General features: G+C 38.9%; 1 protein-coding gene across 7 annotated transcripts in view; it reads right to left on the reverse strand.

The window, feature by feature from the left end:
- Positions 1-20,628, reverse strand: part of LOC105493210 (activin A receptor type 1) — a 141,732-nt gene that overhangs the window by 65,415 nt on the left and 55,689 nt on the right. For 3 of the 7 annotated variants that reach the window (XM_011760731.3, XM_011760730.3, XM_071072800.1), the window contains exons 2-3: positions 18,368-18,542; positions 83-156 (exon numbers count right to left, since the gene is read on the reverse strand). In XM_011760731.3, coding sequence (XP_011759033.1) covers positions 83-149 — 67 coding nt within the window. In that variant the 5' untranslated portion in view covers positions 150-156; positions 18,368-18,542. Of the gene's footprint in view, positions 1-82; positions 157-18,252; positions 18,543-20,628 lie in introns of all 7 variants that reach the window. The other 4 variants (XM_011760729.3, XM_011760728.3, XM_011760733.3 and 1 more) reach the window with 2 other exon arrangements.

Below are 20,628 nucleotides of genomic sequence, written 5' to 3' on the forward strand. Positions count from 1 at the left end.
AGTCATTTATAGTAAGCCAAAAAAAAAAAAAAAAAAAATCACAGTATACTTATCTTAACCCAAAAAGATGTGAGTCACTTACCTTCCATACTAGGGGAGGGGAGAGCAATTATGATAAGCACAGGAAGAATCATCACTCCATCTACCATTGTCCAACTGTAAAGGGAAAAGAAGAGATGTAAGTAAAGCATAAACATCTAACTGCAGGAAGACAAATTAAATTAAGCATACCACCTTCAAACTGCTACTCAAGGCCCTTCTTACTAATCATCCTCAGATATATTGCCTTATGTATTACTACATTTAAACATACACCTTTTATGTGGACCTAAACATATCACCTTAAAGAGTTAGTCATATTCACTTCCAACTGGCAGTCACTCAAGGGTACTTTCTCAGAGTCTACTCTCTTACAAAGAAATCAATAAGGAAATGAAAAATTTTCAGCTATAAAGTGAGGCACGTTCCAAAAGATTTTAGGTTTGAATTTTATCTTACCCCATTTGAATGCAAAATTGGCACTAAATTAAAAACCCTGAGAAGCATGAATAGACTATTTTAACACGATGTTAAAGATTAAGCGACTGAATAATTCAAGCCAAATTACTATGCTAGAGTCTCATTTCTCCTTTAAAAGGACTGGAGGTAGAGCAACCTACATCAACATACAGACCTAAAGCAAAAACAAAGAACAAAAAAATACAAACTTTTACCCCATCTAAGGCAAAGCAATGCATTTCTCCATTAAACAAATTTAACAAGGATAGACAACTAAAATCATGTAAAAATTTTTTAAAAAACTTTTCCATTTGAATAATGTGAAATACCAGGAATGTGATGGGAGTTTGGTTAGCTGCAATTTTCTGGATGGTAAAATAAAGAAAAAGCTGGTAAAGTTCTTTAATGATACGTTAGTGTGCTTGCACTCTTTCAGCTTTAAACGAGAGTGAAAGCCCATTGCTATCTAGCATGTCTGGAGTGTTGACCTTTAAAATCAAATTATTTAGGCTGCGTACAGTGGCTCACAGTTGTAATCCTAGCACTTTCGGAGGCCGAGGTGGGATGATCACTTGAGCCCAGGAGTTTGAGACCAGCCTGGGCAACACGGTGAGACCTCATCTCTATTTGTTTTTATTATTTTTAAAATTTTAAAAAAATCAATTTTTGGGGCTGGCAGTCTGTTTACCATCCATACCTCCATCATATCTTACCACCCTTCACTTAAATTTATTTCTCTCTGGTTCCATAATTATATTTCAGTCAATCCCTTTCCTAAAAGCCAGGTAAGGGAGGAAGTAAAGGGGATTTTTATGTACCTTCCTTTTCTATTTTTAAAAGCATATGAAACTTGAGCAAGATCCTACTACTGTTGTTGTTTTTGTTATTTCCATGTTCACACAGATCTTTCCTATAAGTGAGTCCTTTTGGGGACGTACAAATATTTCATCTTGGCCCCTCACAACCAGAATGTGACTCCTCCAACACATCTCTGTACCTTTGGACATGAATATGCTTTTTGTTCCCCTCTGCTTGAACTGCCCTGAGCCCCCTCCACCACCCCTCTCCAACCCCATTGCCTCCTCCTGTCATACATGATTCCAGCTCAAAGGTAAGTCCTTGGTGAAAAACCTCTCCCTCAGCAGTGGTTTCAGCCCCTGGCATGGACTCATAATCATCTGTCTAAGGCAGTCTCCAGCACTGGTCCACTCATCTCCAAAACAGGTATGCACATCCAAGGAGCAAGCAAGAGTCATTCATTGAGCTATGGAATGAAATTATTAAACTGCTTTTTCATAAGAATGTTTTAATCTAATAAAGTAGAAAATAACTTGAGATTTAATCTGGTCTCTATCTCAGTTGTCTATGACAGTCTAGTACAGGAGGTATCTTACAGAAAGACTACGAGTTACATAACGTTAGAGTGGACATGATTTGCTTTTAGAGTACAACCACGTACTTGTAGTTTTGAAGGTCCGTTCAAGTGGCATTACAGGTTACATTGGCTACTTACAGTGAAATGAGCCTTCCCAAATGGCAAGTGTTCTAAAACCATTAAAGAAACTAGAGATTGCACATATTATTAATGCAAGCACCAGAGAAGAGTAAGAAAACAGTAAACTTAACATCACTTATTTCTACTGGTTCTTCCTTAACCACTTTACTAGAGAAAAGTAGTAATATTCAGTTCAATCTGACAAGAAACAGTCTCCCCAAATTCAAAATTTGAAAACATTTGAAAAATGGATTTGCAACTACTGTCATAGATAGTAAACATTATCCTGAGTGGCTTGAGACTTTCATTGATGATAACATTATTCCACTGCCATTGGCAACACCTTAAATATTTTATGCTTATTTAATTGCTATTTTATGAATGTTTTACAATATGTACTTATTTATTTTATGTAAAATGCATAGCCAATTTACATATTGTGGGTGCATCAAAAAACTTTCTATGGGATATGTCATCACAAACCATTGAAAATTGCTGAACTAAACTATTTCTTATCTCAGTCTTATCTGAATTCCCAGTCCTTCATTAACGCATTAATGCATCAAAAACTACTCAAAACCTACTATGTGCTACATATTAGAAGCCTAAAATGGCAAATACAAACAGGGTCCTTGCTATCGTGGCACTTACAAGATATGTCTATGGTGGTAATCAAATAATCATCAAAAGATTGCATAATTAAAAACTGAATTAAGAGTTGGGAAGAAACATAGTTAAAATAACCGTGTTAACAAAACAAAACAACTTGAGACTTTCTGGAGGGTGCAGAGGTTTCCTGGGGAGGTAACATCTGAAAAGGAATCAGGAATCAGAAGGATGAGTACAGGTCCTAGGAAAAGGGTAAATGTTTTGGGAATGTGGTGGGAGAGGGTAAACAAAGGACACAGATAGGGTAATACTTAAGGGAAAGGGCACTTCTATTGAGGTGCCTGTGGCCAGAGCAAGCATGGTGTGTCCTGAGGACTTAAGGCAAACCTCAGGACCAAAAAAACGCAAGAATGGCCAGGACACAACACAAAGGGTCTGGAAGAGTTACAAAAAGTCGGAGAACACCCAAGAAGGCTAGAGAGGAAGGCAAGGGTCAGAACAGAGGTAAGGCACTCTAGGCCCTCTACTTACCTAACTTCATTGCCCCCTTCGCTCTCACCATCATCTGCAGTTCCTCAGTCCCCACTATCCATTATTATCATCCCCACCAGGCCACTTTCTGCCTATCTCTGGACATTTCTACATGATGCTCCCTATGATTGGGCCCTTCTTTCAGGGCCCAACCTACTGAATTCCTACTCATCCGGTAAGTCTCAATGGCTTCTCTAAAGGCTACCACTTTCTAAAAGCCTGTCTAAATCCTTAAATACTCTCTGCTCATTCTTATAGACCACTTTAAGTTTCACTCATACAAATCATCCTAATTAATAATTATGTATTCATACCTGTGTGTGCTTTTGAACATCTGTCTCTGTCACTAGACTGTAAACTCCATGGGAGCAAAATCTATAGTCTATCTTGTTCATCACTGCCAGAGCCAAGTAGGTGCACATTTAATAACAGTTTAATTAGAATTTTTCCTGAATTAATCGGCTCAATTTAAGTTTAAATTCTAAAGAATTATTAACAGCAGCCCCTCCCTGCCATGCACACAGACACACACACACAGAGACCTGCAAAGGAATGGCAAGATTAAGAATCATCTCTATAACTTTAATCTGTAGAATTTAGCTAAAGTAATAGTAAAAGTCAACAGTTAACAAGCTTCAAAATCAAGACTCCTTTTACTATTAAAAAAAAAAAAAACTAAGAAACAATCACCACTGGCATATTTTCCACGTCACAAAGCCAGCAAAAGCCCACGTCCCAAATACCTATTAACAGATTATCATTGTGCGAACAAAATTAAAACAATAATTTAGGCTCATAAATAGAAGACAGAAAAAGAATTATAAATTCAGACCTTCAAACAGTAGGGACTAATTCCGTCTCCAGTGTTTAAAGACAGCTCAAAATCTGCCAAAAATCTTTGGGAAAAAAGTCAACTTACTGGTTGCCATTTTGTCCAGGGTCTGCAGTGCTTCTCCTGACCAGTAAACTCAGCTATTAAAAACAGCACCCCCAAAAGGAAAGAAAAAAAGAATGTAGAAAGGGGAATGTTCTGGTATTTCCTGACTATATTTCAATTATAAGAAACATCAATATGCTAAAATCTCAACCTGAAGTCCCAAGGATCTATTTTTAATTTAAAAATATACCAAAAAGAAAATATCATTTTTAAAAGTAAAATTTCGACTCTCCTGCTCTCAAATATTTTTGGCTAAGGAGTTTTCATATGTAAGTTGGCAAGAAAGAGAGACTAATAGTGGAAAATGGGAGTGGCAATAACTCAATAGTTCTAGGATTGCCTTACTCCAGTATTTTTAAAACTTTTTTGGTCTCAGAATCTCTTTAAACTCTTGAAAATTACTGAGAAGCGTGTGTATGTAGGCTACATCTCTTGATATTTACAGTGTTAAAAATTTAAACAGAATCTTAAAAATATTCTATTCATAATAAAATAACAATAACATACTACCTTTTTTTATTTTAAAAGAGCTATGATGTATTTTTTAACAAACATGTTGTGAGAAAAGTGGCATTGTTTTCCTGCTTTTTTGAAAATCTCTGATTTAATAAAAGACAGCTGGATTCTCATATATGATCTACATTCATTCTGTTACATCATGTACTGGCTGCAGTATATATACAAAATCCAGTATCACCCATATCATTGGAAGAAGGAGGACCTTGTGAAACCCCTGAGAAAGTCTCAGGCGCCTTTGGAGTTCTTGGACAACACTTTGAATAACTGACTTAGTCCTTAAACCCTCAGTCTTTGTACTCTATCAGATGACCAGATGGTACCAGATATTTTAGACTGAGCACTTACCAGATACCTGACAAAAATGACACTGTTCTACAGTTTTAGAAATTTCATTAATCTCTCTAACATCACAGACATCAACGAATCCAACAGTCAAGGAAGAAAGCATTAACTTTTTTTTAATGTTGGAATAATATTTTATGTATACAGCTAAATACTTTTGAAATGGGACATAAACTTGTATGAAGGTACTCACAGCTGCTTATCTTGCTTGGGTTCAACTAAATCCTTGTGCAAGGCTGTAATGCCAAAATCTCTAACCAAAAAATCACAGGCTACTGAGGACTGCAAAATATTATCTGAAATGTTCAGAGTATGAATCCGTGCCTCTCATGTATACACATCTCTCTTCTGTTCTTAGATAAGACCCTCTACCCCAGTAACTGGTTTTCATATTTCAGACACAAGAAAAATCACTATTCAGAAAATGGTTAGAGACCTCCTGACTTAACTAAGGTACCCTCTTTAAATCGATACTGTTTCTTACAATGTCTCAGGCCTACCTTCTTAGAAGACAGAACATTCCCATGATATTCTACTAAAAACAGACACATCACCAGGTCAGTACAAAATGACTTTCCAAATCCCATGGTACTTTTCAAATTCCACTTGAAGATCAGATTGTACGTAGTTAAGGAGCTAGCATTTAGCTCAATTTCTAATATATGTGGGCTTGAAACCAAGTTTGGCACTTTTTTTGCTCATCACAATTTTACAGCTAGGTGAAGCCACAGATACCCCACAATGTACTACCCAAAAAATTACTGTGATATTGGTCACAGAATAACTGAGAATATAATACACTTCTATATACAACTTTCAGAATCCATATTAGGCAATCTGAGTGCTAATCTGTAATACAGCTACAAAGGATGTTTCTGAAAACTAGACTTACGAGTAGCATACACTTTGTTAACTATAATATTGAGGATGAGAGAAAAGTTATAAGATGAACCCTAAAATTCTTTCCCATTGGAAAATTTGACAAAATGTTCATTTATCTTGTCTGACGGTCTAAACTCATTCTTCAATACATACTTTAGTGACTACCTTCATTCAATAAGGACATTCTTGATACTCTTCTCAATTCAATTTCTAACAATCTGTGAATTAGAAAGAATCTTGGAAGACAGGTCATACAATCACCCACCCCTATTTTGAATGACTTTTACATTGTCCACGTGTAGACACTTTCTAACCTATGCTTGCTCACCATTGGTAAGGGCTCTCACTACGATCCTATGACAGTTTTTTTCTTTATGTATCTTTAGGCGTTCTGTACTATGCCTTCCATAAGGAAAATATAATAATTCTCTTTAATATAAAAGGCAGAGGCAATGCGGAAAAATAATTTGTGGAAACCTGCTTTTTCTTAGTCATCTAGGAAGGTAGAAGAAACTTGCCTAAGGACACAGGTCAAACCGCAAAGCCCCAGATCAGAGCATTCAGGTCTTAACCAACCACCACTCTACACAACTTTCACTTAACTAGCCAGCCACAGTTTAGCAAACTTGTTCTGTCATCTTTAACAGTTTTTTGTTTGTTTGTTTTTTGGGTTTTGTTTTTGTTTTTGTTTTTTTGAGGCAGGGTCTTGCTCCATGGCCCAGGCTGGAGTGCAGTGGTGCAGCCTCAGCTTACTGCAGCCTCAACCTCCTCAGCTCAAATGATCCTGCTGCCTCAGCCCCTCAAGTAATGGGGACTACAGGCACATGCCACCATGTCTGACTAGTTCTTTTTGTATTTTTTGGTAGAGGTGGGGTTCCACCATGTTTCTCAGTCTGGTCTCGAACTCCTGGGCTTAATCAATCCCCCTGCCTCGGCCTCCCAAAGCTCTGGGATTACAGGTGGGAGCCACCAAGCTCTACCATCCTTAACATTTTATTCAAGCCTCCATTCTTCTGAACTTCAACTGAAAATCTTGATTCTCCTCTTAAAGAACATCTTTACTCATGGTTATTTAATACACCATTCAATCATGACTTCTTTCCATTTCTCTAACCTTGAACAATTTCATGTTACTCAGTGATCTCCAATTATCTCCTCCCTCCCTCTGCCCCCAGAAAAGATGTTGACATCATAGAAAAAAACAAGTCTCTTCGATAGTGCATCAGTGGATTCTAGCTCCCATCTTCCATCCCTACTCTTCAGTTCTCTTGTAAACTCACCCTTCAAAATAAATGGAAATTAGTAAGACACATTTGGGGGCAAAGTTAGGCCCAGGAAGGCAAATTCTAGACATGAAACTTTGAAGGAAAATAGACTTACATCAGCCGCCACCAAGCAGGGCCAAAATCAGCCACTGCAACTGATTAGATAATACAAGAACAGTCACATCTCTTCTATGCTCAAAAGGCAATGAGCTAACCCAAAGGCAGCTTGTGCCAAACTACCTGGGCCTTTGGGAGGAGTGAAATGAGACATGGGCTGTCAGTAATAGCTGCAAAGAAAGGTTAAACCGAAGTTATCATACCATATAAGTTAAGTCAGGGTCTTTTCTACGGTTCAAAATGACCTGTTAAATATTTTTAACACCACACTCTGTCTGAACTGGCAATGTGCAAATTGCCAAGGCTAGGTTTTATATAGACTTCACTGCTGCTGGAGGGTTTCTGGCGGGGTGTTACTTTCAGAATATTAGCATGTAATTTGATCTTTCATGATAGATGAATACAAATAGCTTCTTGGACAAGTCCTATAGAACTGAAAACCAGGCCCTGGATCGGTTTATCCTGTAGTTAGAGGAAATAATTATGGATTATTTCAGGAAAGAATGGGTTTTGACTGAGTTACACTATAAACATTCCAGCTGTAACAGATGGACCCTAGATATGGTTTGGGAAGGAAGGGAAGCAAACAATATGATCTGTAAAATGAAAAAAGATGAAAAAAAGATAAGGCTTAATGTGAAAGAAAGTGAAAGGTTTAGCTTAGGCTGCTATGTAAGAATCAAAGGCTCCCCAGTAAATTTATTTTAACTGTACACAGAATGAAACAGACTTTGCTACATCCTTTCCAGATATACACAGAATACCTACGTTAAACTTCTAAGAGTCCAGGGTTTTGATCACTTGCTGCATGCCTTACTCGTACCTCAAAACTAGGTTTTATTTCCCCAGGCTTGACTGTATGGAGACTGTCCCTCATTTTCCACTTCATTCTTTTGTTTCAAATAGCCATGGTCCACCTGCTTTGTTTCAACTGATAGGACTCCATCATCTCCCTGCTATTTTGTTACATTCTCCAATGCAGCTCACAGCCCACTCCCTGTCCCTTGTTTGCAAACTGTGACTAGAACCTTTTTTTTGTTTTTAACCTATTAGTAGGAAAAGCCCCATTATTCCTTCCCATAAAGCTCATCTAGACATGTAACTCTGAAGTTCATTTCAAATCCCACTTCTTCCCAAAGTCCTCAGGTAGACACCGTCTCAGTGCTCTGTCTCATTTCTAGCTGTGCCTGACCTGAAGCTTCCCCTCTAACCTAACAGTGTAGACCTTTCTATATCCCTCCCATGACTTACAAGTGGTGTTAGAAGCACTGCCCATCTGACACAGCTGTCCCCATTCTCAGGCTAATGTGATTAATCTATAATAATTTTTGGGTGGTGGGTATAAGATGAAAGGAATGTCAAGGCCAGAGAAGTACATTTCTCTCTCTTTCTCTCTCTCTCTCTCTCTCTCTCTCTCTCTCTCTCTGTCTTTACTGAGAGACACTGGAGCACTTTTCTGTTGTAGTGAGAAACACCGCACTTTATACACTGGCCTAACCAAAGCCTTCTGTCTCACTCCCATACTCCAAGCCCATTCCTGTCTCAGACCTTCTCACCCGCCCCCATGAACTATATTCCCCCACCATATCTTCTTCATAGCACTTAACAACTGGGTGAAATTTGCCACTTACTTACTAGTTTATTTATTTTTTATTGTGTTTCTCCCTCTTCCACACACCAAAATGTAAGCAAACGAGAGTAAGAACTCTGCCTGGTTCATGGATACATGCTCATGCTTGGCACCTACCAGGCGCACAGTAAAAATTAAAACATACTCATTTTAACATTTTAGCCTTGGCTACACTTTGATGTGGAGAGAGGAAGGTGAAGTTTAAGTTTTATATATCCTAGCAAGGAAATGGGGGGCAGGGGTGGGTTTGTATGTCCCCAATTTAATAGAGTAGCAAGCAGATATTTGAGATAAATTAAAAGATATCATTTGTAACTTGGATTCCAGTTTTCAAGGGTGTCATCCAAGAGAGGCAGCCAAACAAAAAGACGGCTGGCAGACCTCGGGTGTACCAGACAACTCCCTGGTGGACAATATCCCAGTTGGAAGGGATTGCTTGGATCTCTAGTTGCAGACACCAGCTGATAGGCCCAGAGCCATCCCTAGTGACCTCTGAGACAGCGTCTGTCTCTTGAAAATACATCTCCTACAAGTCAGAAATTGACATATTATCTCCCCTGAAGGCTTCTAACATTTATTGACGCTATTTGGAAAGCCATGCTTCCATGCCTATTAATAACCTTCAGAAAGAACCCCAAGGAAGTGTCAGGAGAAAAATAGATCCAGCCGATGAAAGCCAAAGACTTGACCAGAGGTTACAGTCAGTAATACATTAAAAAAAAAAAAAAGGAAAGTAGTAACCTTTCTGAATTAGATGTTATCTTTTCAGGAGGCTTAAAACAAAATACTTAGCCAATGAATTACAGCAATGTGAGGCAAGAACCCTGGTCTTTACAAAAAGGAACTCTTGAAAGACCCCGTATCTATTTAAATAGACCAGCAGCAGCAACTAACTTTATCTGCACATCAATTATTCCAAGGAATTCTGCCTACACGGCTGTTATCATTAAACCTTTTATAGTTATTTTTACAGTTATTTAAACTTTGTAAAGTTTCTCCAAGTGACACATTAAACAGCAACCAGATCAACTTACTCTAAATAATGGAATCACTAATTAACACTCATCTTGGAAAAGAATTCTCTTAGTGGTCTTTCTCCTCTCCCCTCCCCCAAATAGAATGTGATTAATGGAATTCTCTCACAATTTAGCTTGAAATATGCTTTTGCCAGTCAAGCAGCTAAAGCAGAATCAGATAATTGTGGTATGACTCAACAAACACACAGCTGTTCATTTAAATATATCCATCAAAAGTATAAATATGATCATGAGAAAGAAAACGAGCCATGTACCAGGGTCAGTGCACAAGTTGAATGGGTTAGCATCCAAGTAACCACAACAGAAAACAAGAAGGAGACAGGGAGAGGAGGCAGGGAGAAGTTCTGGATGGAAACCGGGTGGAGAGAGACTGGAGAACGGATGTAACCAAAAAACCACCCACCCAACCAGAAACACTCACTGAACTAAATAAGAAAACAATGTTAAAAGTAAAAATAAATGCATTCTATGAAGTAGGGAGAAAGAATGAAATCTTAAAAATAGGTGAGGCACCCAAGAACACAAAGGTAGAAAGTCGATAGAGTAGAAAATGGTGAATTTGATCTGTTATTAAAAATAAAATGCAGTCAGGCACAGTGGTTCATGCTTGTAATCCCAGCAGTTTGGGAGGCTGAGGCAGGAGGATTGCTTGAGCCCAGGAGCTCAAGACCAGCATGGGCAACATAGTGAGATCCCATCTCTATAAAACGAAAAAAGAAAATTGGCCAGGAGTGGTGGTGGGAGGCCTGTAGTCCCAGCTGCTCTGGAGGCCGGGACAACAGGATCACTTGAGCCCAGGAGTTCAAAGTTACAGTGAGCTATGATCATGCCACTGTACTCCAGACTAGGCGACAGAGTGAGACCCTATCTCTAAAAAATATGTAAAATTAAAACTAAAAACAAAACAAAGACCCCAAGGCAGTGGAAAATAGGAGAACAGTATTCTCACCTCAGTCCTTGTCCACAACCTTCAAACACTCTGATTATGAAATCACTGTGGAAACATGGGTATGCTTCCAATAGTCCAAAAGTATAATGACTGAAAAACACCACTCTGTACCAGGCAATCCCTAAGGAGGTTCTACATATACAGGACTGCCATTTAACATGAGGCAAGGAAATGGAGAAAGAGCAAACTGTAAGAACATGATGGGGGACAGGTGGCAGGGAGGGTTCCCTGCATCCAGTGTGCCAGGCCCCATTCCTTCTTTCTTTCTCAAGGATAGGCCAGAAAGGCCCAATAAGAACTTGAGAAGCAAAGGCACTGAGAAGCTCTTGAGGCGTCTCCTCCCTTAATATGTAATTCAAAATGCTAACAAGTGAAAGAAACATCTAATCCATGATAAACATTTCCAAGCTTTCCCTGAACCATCAAAAATCTCTCTTTCCAAAAAATAATCTCTCTGGCAGTGGAGGGCCTAAGTACATGTGTAGCCAAACTGCTCAGTTATCCTGCACTGAAAACCATCCACACCCTTCCCATTTATAAGCCATCTCTCTTACATCATCATAGCAACAATTTCAACTACCACCACCTCCTTAGCCCCAAGGTCCCCAGTATCCACCCTCTTCATCCTTTCACCGAACAATTTCTGGAACAGCAACTACACAGGCTTCCTCCACGTCGCCCATCCAGTCTTCGGTCCACAGTGTTCTGTCCTAGTCAATCCACTGAAATACCCCTTGCAAAGGTTCTACCTCGTTTTAGTCTTACCTTATCCTTCAGGTTCACAAAGGAGCTTGCTCAAAATATGGATTCCCAAGCCTCACCCCTTAGAGATTTTGATCTGTGATGACGAGGCCTAGGAATCCCCCACCCCCTGGCAAATCGAGTGATGCTGAGAATGACAAGGAGGTCTCACTCACTTATGAGGTAGGATGTGGGGTTGTGACCACCTTCTTCCCTTGGCTTCCTCCCTAGCTGGGATTTGTGGGCTGCACTCTCAGGTATCTTTACTTTTAATGCTTTGATCTTTCTCAGTTTCCTTGCACAGAAGCTTCCTCTTCTGTCACTCATGCCTTAAATCTTGGTTTAGGCCCCACAGCTCGGCCTTTTCTTTTCATTCAAGACGTTGCTTGTTTTCTTAGACTCAGGAACCACTGTAGGCCACCAGGCTGGACTACCAGGTTGAGAATGAAATCACCCATTCTTTAGTCATTTCCCCCTCCCTGTCTATTCCTTCCTTATTACCCTCCTCCCCATATGTTCTTTTCTTTTCACTGTTTATAAAATTAATATTTAAATTTTTTTATTACAGATAGTTCAAGTTACAAAGAAACAGAAAGCATAATATGCCTCCTTTTAAAATCTTCTATTTTCAAAAATAAGCAACATTCTACCCCCAGTTTCAAAAATAAGCAGCCTTCTTTCCTCCATTCCCATTTTCTTCCCGAGGTATTTTAATGAGAATCACAGATGTCATATCATTTCACCCACAAATTCTCTGACAGATAAGGATTTTTTTCTAAACATAACTAAAACCCCACATCTCACCCAACAAAGTTAAAATTATTCCTCCTTCAAATATCATCTAAGAGCTAATCAGTGTTTAAATCTGCCCAATTTTCAACAACTAAAACACCCTCCAACAATGACAACAACAACAACAAAAAAAATTAAAAGGAGAATGAAAATAGCATACAAAAAAAGAAATTGTTTTCAGTTTTCATAACTAGCGGTATAGTGTTAGTATTGTGGCACTACTGAGAATACTGTGTGTATAATGTGGAAGAAAGCAAATGAGTATCTATGGAGTATTCTGACCATCATCCCCTGTTGTGTTTGAGGACTAGAATTCTGTGTCAAATAAAGGAGATAAAGATGTTACACAGAAAAGGTTAAGTTAAAACCTTTTAAACTGAATTTGAATCACAAGTATCAGAATGAACTCGCGAAGTATTTTATAAATATTTAGTTCCTGGTTCTGTCCACTAAATAGGCGTAGAAATAAGGACCCACTCAGTAGCAGTGAGCATCCCTGGTGTCCAGATTGTGGTGTTAATACAACATATGCCACTAAAAGAAAAACAAATTGAATTGAACCATGTGGATGCAATCACCAAAATCTAGCAAGTAAGAAGCTGGAGGTCAAATGGCCAGGTTCTTCAACAGAGAAACTGTAAGGGAAAGAAAGGGCTGGAGGTGGAAACCCCAGGTTTAAGAGACTTACAAAACATAAAGAGATAACATGAGACCAACCTATAGGTCTGAACACCTGGTTGATGGACCCACATAAAAAGGCAAGGAGGCAATTACTATTGCGTATATACTACATAATATACTGTTTCTTGGTCTGCATGGTGATCACAAAAAATATTCACCTTGTAATTAACTAAACTATGTACGCTTCTTGTATAAATTTGTGTTTTATTTTACATTAAAAAAGGTAAAAAGGAAAGGACAAAAGCTGAATACATGTTGTTAGAAATATATACACACATACACATACACTAAGCAAGTTACAAGCACTGTGCATCATATATATGCCAACAATTAGCCCAGGTTTGTATATTACAAATAAGTCTATGTGATAAACTTCTGAAATATCAACTCTTCCTTATCTTCAAACTGAAGAAATTGTTTTTACAAGTTTATTCCTAATAGAATAGCGAAATAAGTATGTTTCCTGGTCATAATCAGAAATCATGTATTGAAATAAAATTAACATATCATATAAAATGGTCCTTCCTCCCACGTACTTCAGTAAGTGTCACGGGTCGAAGGATATAGAAAGTCTAGGGTTCAGATCAGTGTTTCTCAAAGGAACTGTGCAACACTATGGTCAAATAAGAAAAATTAACATCATAAAGAGTGAACCTTCACTAATGAAGTCTACACATTTAACAAAATCCCAAAAATAATAGGTTTTCTTCATGGGGGAAGAGGGTGGTAACTGGGTACGATTCTTTTAAAGTTCATATTTTTAAAACACACACACAAGTATTAAAATTCTGTGAAATAGGACTTAAAATGGGGAGACTTACCCCTATGAAAAAGAAAAAAAAAAAAACCTAAGCCTCAGAAAGTTAAAACAATGCGATTCTGCTGCATGAATAGGCAGATAGATTAATGAAACTAAACGGTTATCCCAGAAACAGACCAAAATCTACATGGAAATTTATACTATAAAAGAAACCAAAGGAGAAAAGTTGGGATCGTTCAGTAAAATTGGAATTTTTAGCCAAATCTCTAGACAATATGGCAGAGACTGCTAATTTTCCACTAAAATCCCTTCTTTCCTTTTTCTTGGGTACAAGGCGGCCAACACAGACTTCACTTTTCAGTCTCCACTGCAGCTAGATGTACCCACATAACAAAGTTCTCATCACTATAGTTCTCCTCTGTAGTGATGTCTGCAGTTTCTGATCACTAGCCCTGGACTTTCTCCTTTGCCCTTCCCATGGAGGGGACCCAGATACAGCAGCAACTCAGATAGGACCATGCAGATAATCACAGCAACAATTACTAGAGCCAAGGAACAGACGTAACTCAAGCCTCCGAATGATCAGTGGATATGGGCGGTTCTGCTGATCTGTTTTGCTTACACGGGGACTGTTAAGTGAAGAAAAAATAAACTTCTGTGTTCTTTGAACCATAGCATATTTCAGTCCCTTGGTTAAAGCAATTCAACCTAACCCGAATTAATAGAGCATCTAGAGAAAAATTCATTTGAATTCATACCTAACATTTCAGATGGATCAAAGACTTAAATCTAAAAAAACCCCACATGACATTAGAATGAACCAGGAGATGGTAGGTCTTTAAATCTAAAAATGAAAGGAGGTCTTTTAACTACAATACTATGATACTGACCATTTCCTCCGATGTAAGTAAGAATGTAAGTTCTGCTGCAGAGCAAGAATTGGGGTCTGCTTTTTTACTACCGTATAGCCTGTTGTCTAGAACAAGTTCTCATACACAAGAGGCATTCAATAAATAATTCTTGTTTGAATAAATTGGCAATTTTAACTATATAAAATTTGTAATAACCTGCACAACAAAATAATAATTATTTCTATATAAATGGCCAACTGAGAAAAATATAAATAGCACATATCACAAGGATAAAAAGGGGGGACTGATAATTTTGATGTCATATTTTGATAATAAAAATCATAACCCAACAGCAAAATAGACAATGAACACAAACATAGAAAGAAGATAACTAGAAATATAAGTGGTTTTTAAACTCACGAAAAGATGCTCAATCTCAATCAAACTAAGAAAAACGCAAATTAAAGCACATTAAACTGCCATTTTTTACCTATTGCACTGTTAACCACATTAGGAAACTATGAACAATTTTAGCCCTGTTTCATAATTATCACAGGGGTAGCAACTAACTACAGCCATCATCTACTTCTCCCTCAAATAAATATATACAGAAAATAAAGTCTGTCTCCTAATACCATCTCTGTTATTCATTACTTCCTCTTAAAACTAATTCAACCTCACACCACCTTAAATGGGCATAAAAGTGTCTCAAAATGCTCAAAGGATGGTAGCCAGAACTAACAACTATGCTAATATATTAACAGCCTCCAAAAAATAAAAATTTCACAAAACTGACACCTTGGCAACAACCCCAAGCAGTGCATCGTCTGCCTTCGAAAATAAAAACACACATCCTTAGCGACCAAAGTCCAATGTCAACAGTCATGGCCTTGGTTTTGTCCATAATGTGAAAGGCCTCTTGCCTACCCCCTTTAAATTATGGACTAACCTCTCACTTGAGGACTGGTGATTATTACGTTACAGCCATATAAGGGACACTAGGCAGGGATTTCTCACCCTGAGATTAAATTCTGCTTAAAAGGAAAAATATCCACAATATACCAAGTCAAGCCAAAAAGCAAGTTGTAAAATAGAATGTATGCTCATGTGTCACCAATTTTTAACATAATTAATATGCATATTTGTTTGTGTATAAAAATATCTGTATATGAAAAGGTTTATAAATGGGAAAGTTTATATTCCAAGATTTTGGCCAAAAGTGAAAGAGAGAAGGGAAGAACTTTTATCTTTATATATGGCTATACTTTATACTGTTTTGGATTATCTGAAATGAAATAATCAAAATTAACTTTTACATAAAATATAAAGCTATGGGGGGCTAAGGCAGGAGGATCACTTGAGGCCAGGGGTTCAACACCAGCCTGGGCAACAGAGTGAGACCCTGTCTTTAAAAAAAAGCAAACAACAAAAAATAGCCAGATGTGGTTATGTACATCTATAGTCCTAGCTACTTAGGAGGCTGAGGCAGGAGGATCCCTTGGGCCCAGGAGTTTGAGGCTGCAGCGTGCCATGATTGCATCATTGCTCTCCAGTCTAGGCAACAGAGTAAGACCCTGCCTCAAAATAGTAATAATAATAATAATAATAATGACTGTTTTATAATAATACATTGGACTTTCCTTTAAAAAGAATGCACCTAATAGCCGTATCAGAGACTTTCCTCAAAAGTATTAAATCTAAGAAGGCTGCACAGACCAACCCTGGCAGAATTTAATCCTCAATTCCTTGCTTCTGTCTCCACATACATGGTTCAAACCATATCTGAGCAACTCAAACGTTAAATTAAGAAAGACACACACATCAACATTTTGCACTTCAGGCTTCCCCTCACAGAAACATCTTACTGACTCTATTCCAAGTAGGTATACATATTACCCCCATAACTTATCACACCCTTAATATTGTTTCATCCTGGATAGCGAGACTTTTGTGTTTTTGTTTTGTTTGTTTGTTTTTGATACAAGGTCTTGTTCTATTGCCCAGTCTGGGCTGCAGTGGTGCGATCACAGCTCACTGAAGCCTCAACCTCCCAGGTTCAAGTAATCCATGTGCCTCAGCCTTTCAAGTAGCTGGGAATATGTGCACCTGCCAAGATGCCTGGCTAATTTTTTTTTTTTTCCTTTTTTGTAGAGACAGGGTCTCACTATGTTTTCCAGGCTGGTCTCAAACTCCTGGACATAACCGGTCCTCCTCCTTTGGCCTCCCAAAGCACTGGGATTAGAGGTGTGAGCCACCATGCCTGGCTCAAGGCTTCTTTATGCTTTCAAAGCACTCCACGGGAAATGTATTATTAAAATGTAGTTCTGGAAAAGGTAATGTATGGACACAGTAAAAAGCCCAGTGATTGCCAAGGGCTAGTGGAGATGGGAAATGAATAGGTAGAGCACAGAGATCTTTAGGGCACTGAAACTACTCTGTATAATACTATAATGGTAGATGCATGTCATTACTCATTTGTCCAAACCCACAGAATGTACAACACCAAGATTGAGCCTAATGTAAATTATTGCCTTTGGGTGATAATGATGTGTCAATGTAGGTTCATTGATTGTAGTAAATGTACTACTCTGGTGTGGGATATTGACAGTAGGGGAGGTGTTGGGGAGATAGATGAGAACTCTATTTTCTTCTCAATTTTGCTGTGAACCTAAAACTGCTCTAAAAGAAATAAGGTCTATTTTAAAGGAAAAAATTAGGGCCAGGCACAGTGGCTCACACCTGTAATCCCAGCATGTTGGGAGGCCAAGGCAGGCGGATCACAAGGTCAGGAGTTCTAGACTAGCCTGGCCAATATGGTAAAACCCCATCTCTACTAATAATACAAAAAAAATTAGCCGAGTGTGGTGGCGCGTGCCTGTAGTCCCAGTTACTCAAGAGGCTGAGGCAGGAGAATTGCGTGAACCCGGGAGGTAGAGGTTGCAGTGAACCGAGATCATGCCACTGCACTCCAGCCTGGGTGACAGAACAAGACTCTATCTCAAAAACAAAACAAAACAAAACAAAACAAAACAAAAGAAAAACTTGGGCCGGGCGCGGTGGCTCAAGCCTGTAATCCCAGCACTTTGGGAGGCCGAGACGGGTGGATCTCAAGGTCAGGAGATCAAGACCATCCTGGCTAACACGGCAAAACCCCGTCTCTACTAAAAATACAAAAAACTAGCCGGGCGAGGTGGCGGGCGCCTGTAGTCCCAGCTACTCCGGAGGCTGAGGCAGGAGAATGGTGTGAACCCGGGAGGCGGAGCTTGCAGTGAGCCGAGATCGCGCCACTACACTCCAGCCCGGGCGACAGAGCCAGACTCCGTCTCAAAAAAAACAAAACAAACAAACAAAAAAAAAAAACAAAAAAAGAAAAGAAAAACTTAATGTAGTGGCCCTGTAAGGTGAAAAGGATGGCAGGGGCATTTTATAGGTAGGGAAACATTGGCAGTATTTATCTGAAAAACTTGGCCAAATTTAAAGAATAGCTGTGCAGATCCACCCAACAAAGCCTACTATGAAAGCAACGTCAGAACTAAGAACTATTAGGCTGGTCCTAACTTTCTTATGTTGGATTCATATAAAAAAACAAAATAATCATTTGTGGCAAAGAATTTACCCTGTAGATTTGATCTCTGCCAAAGAGTATTAAAAGAAGTGATTTGTTGAAGTGGCTGCACTGCTGGTTCTGGCAACGCGGCTCTGAGAGCTCCGGGTAAAGCTGACTCAGCTACCTTAACGCAGGCTCCTGGTCACATCTGCCCAAAGTCCTTCAAGCTGCGTGCCCTCGTTCAGGGTTTCTCTCACTCTGGTCACTGGGGTACTCGGGGAGTAGAAGAGGCGTTCCTGGGATTATGAGTTCTCCAGCAGCTTTCACTTTGGCAGTGTGACGCTTAACAACGCTGCAGGCTGCAGAGGGAAAGAAGAAAGAAAACCAGCTAAGCAGAAGAAAATCCTGTAGCTGTGAATGTGGTGGCTAAAGGAAGTACACATTTGGCACGTCTTTCAATTTGTACCATAAAACGAAGCCCATCTACAAGTGCAGCAAGTACAGAAAAGTTTGAAAACACTGATAGGAAGAGTGTGAAGGTCATGGATCCACACTGGTCTTTAAATATTTTTCTAAACAACACAAAAACCAGTAAGATCTGCAGTCGGCACATTTCAAAATCAAGTTCCTTTAAAGCCTATACACTATGTACTCTAGCCCTTTCCTCTCCTTCCCTTGCCACACACAAAATCAAACAAAAATTTTGACTCTGCATGTACTAACTATTATGTGCATTTGAGGCAGGCGGATCATGAGGTCAGGAGTTCAAGACCAGTCTGGTCAATATAGTGAAACCCTGTCTCTACTAAAAATACAAAATTAGCCGGGTGTGGTGGCACATGCCTGTAATCCCAGCTGGTGGGGAGGCTGAGGCAGGGGAATCACTTGAACCTAGGAGGCGTAGGTTGCGGTAAGCCGAGATCATGCCATTGCACTCCAGCCTGGGCAACAAGAGCAAAACTCTGTCTCAAAAATAGAAAAAAAAAATAGTTTGAGCAGTACAAACTATAGAATGAAAAGTCTTCCTCCCGTTCCAACATCCCTGGCCTCTCCTAGAGGTATCCAGTGTACCAGAGTAACCAATTTCTTGTATATCCATTCAAATATATCTGATTTTGGTCTATTTTCAAGCAACAATCTCTGGCATAGACATCTGGTTCAAAGGCTCATAAAACAATGGTGGGGAAGGAGCACAAAGCGGAAGGGAAGAGGAGCGGAGCTCTAGGTATCTAATAAAAAACAAAAACCCAGCCAGGCCCCCTTTTCCTTTAGGAAGACTTGAAAAACATCAACATTTGCCAAAGGAAGAGGAAATTTTTATTAGAACCAAAGGAAGAGGAAATTTTTATTAGAACTAAACTTTCCCATTCAAATTGTTAATACAAAACACTGAAAAACTTACTGCCTTCAGAAAATAGCACCTTTTTTTTAACCTCAAGGAACATTTTGCTAAGAAAACCTTCACGTAAATAAATCTAAGCAGAAAACAAGCCCCAAATGCAGCACTCTGCAATAATTATGGGCAAAAATCTTCCCATCCACCTTGGAATTCAGGGGAACTGTTTTACAGATACTATCAAACCGTTCCTCACTTCAAATTAAATTGAGGCTCACAATCTATTTGAAAATAAAATCTAGACATATAATAGGCGCAGTAAGAAAAAGACATGTAAAACTATCTTCCATAGAGAGGTCAACCAGAAATTTGTCTTTTTCAGCAATCACTTAGCAAAGTTAAAGAGCAAAAATGCATTTCTAAAGTGGGCATCCTTAAAAACAAACTCATCAGCTGAGCAGCACCCACAAACCCTTGAGTTTCAGAACAAACTGTTGAAATACTGGTATTTTCCAAGATGCTGGGGCCAGGGAAATTTGGCAGAGTCACACTAAAGCTGCCTTCCCCTCTGCCAAAGACTAACTGCATTTTAAGAGGAGGCCAGTATTCAGCTGTCCTGCCTAGGGTCAACCATGTCTTTTAAGTGAGAGTTACTGTATTGGTGGGAAGAGGTTTAGATAAACCAGAAAATAAACACCGGTATGTATTTTTCTGATTCTCTTTTTAAAAATCAGAGACTCTCTTTTTTTTTATTCCCCCTTATTATAAAGGTGCTTCTAATTTGCCATCCAACATCCTAGCCCCATCATCTTCACTGCATGGAATTCCTTCTCATCCTTCAAGACAGTGTTTGGGTTCCCCTGCCTCTGTCCAGTCTTCTCTAAAGATTCTTATATTTCCCAGATCTTTCTAATTCCCCTGGTATTTATATTCTATATGACAAACAACCTGGCATTAATTCCCTGCCATGCACTGGGTTTCTCGAAACCAATTCAAAACTAGATAAAGATCACATATTATTCTTCAGTGTTTAGCCCTCTTTCACGATACTTAGCATATACTTGGTGCTCAAGAGTTTAACTAAATCTCCAAGTTAAATATAATTTAAC

Source organism: Macaca nemestrina, chromosome 11 (assembly GCF_043159975.1).
Source record: "Macaca nemestrina isolate mMacNem1 chromosome 11, mMacNem.hap1, whole genome shotgun sequence".
In the NCBI taxonomy this organism is placed as follows: domain Eukaryota; kingdom Metazoa; phylum Chordata; class Mammalia; order Primates; family Cercopithecidae; genus Macaca; species Macaca nemestrina.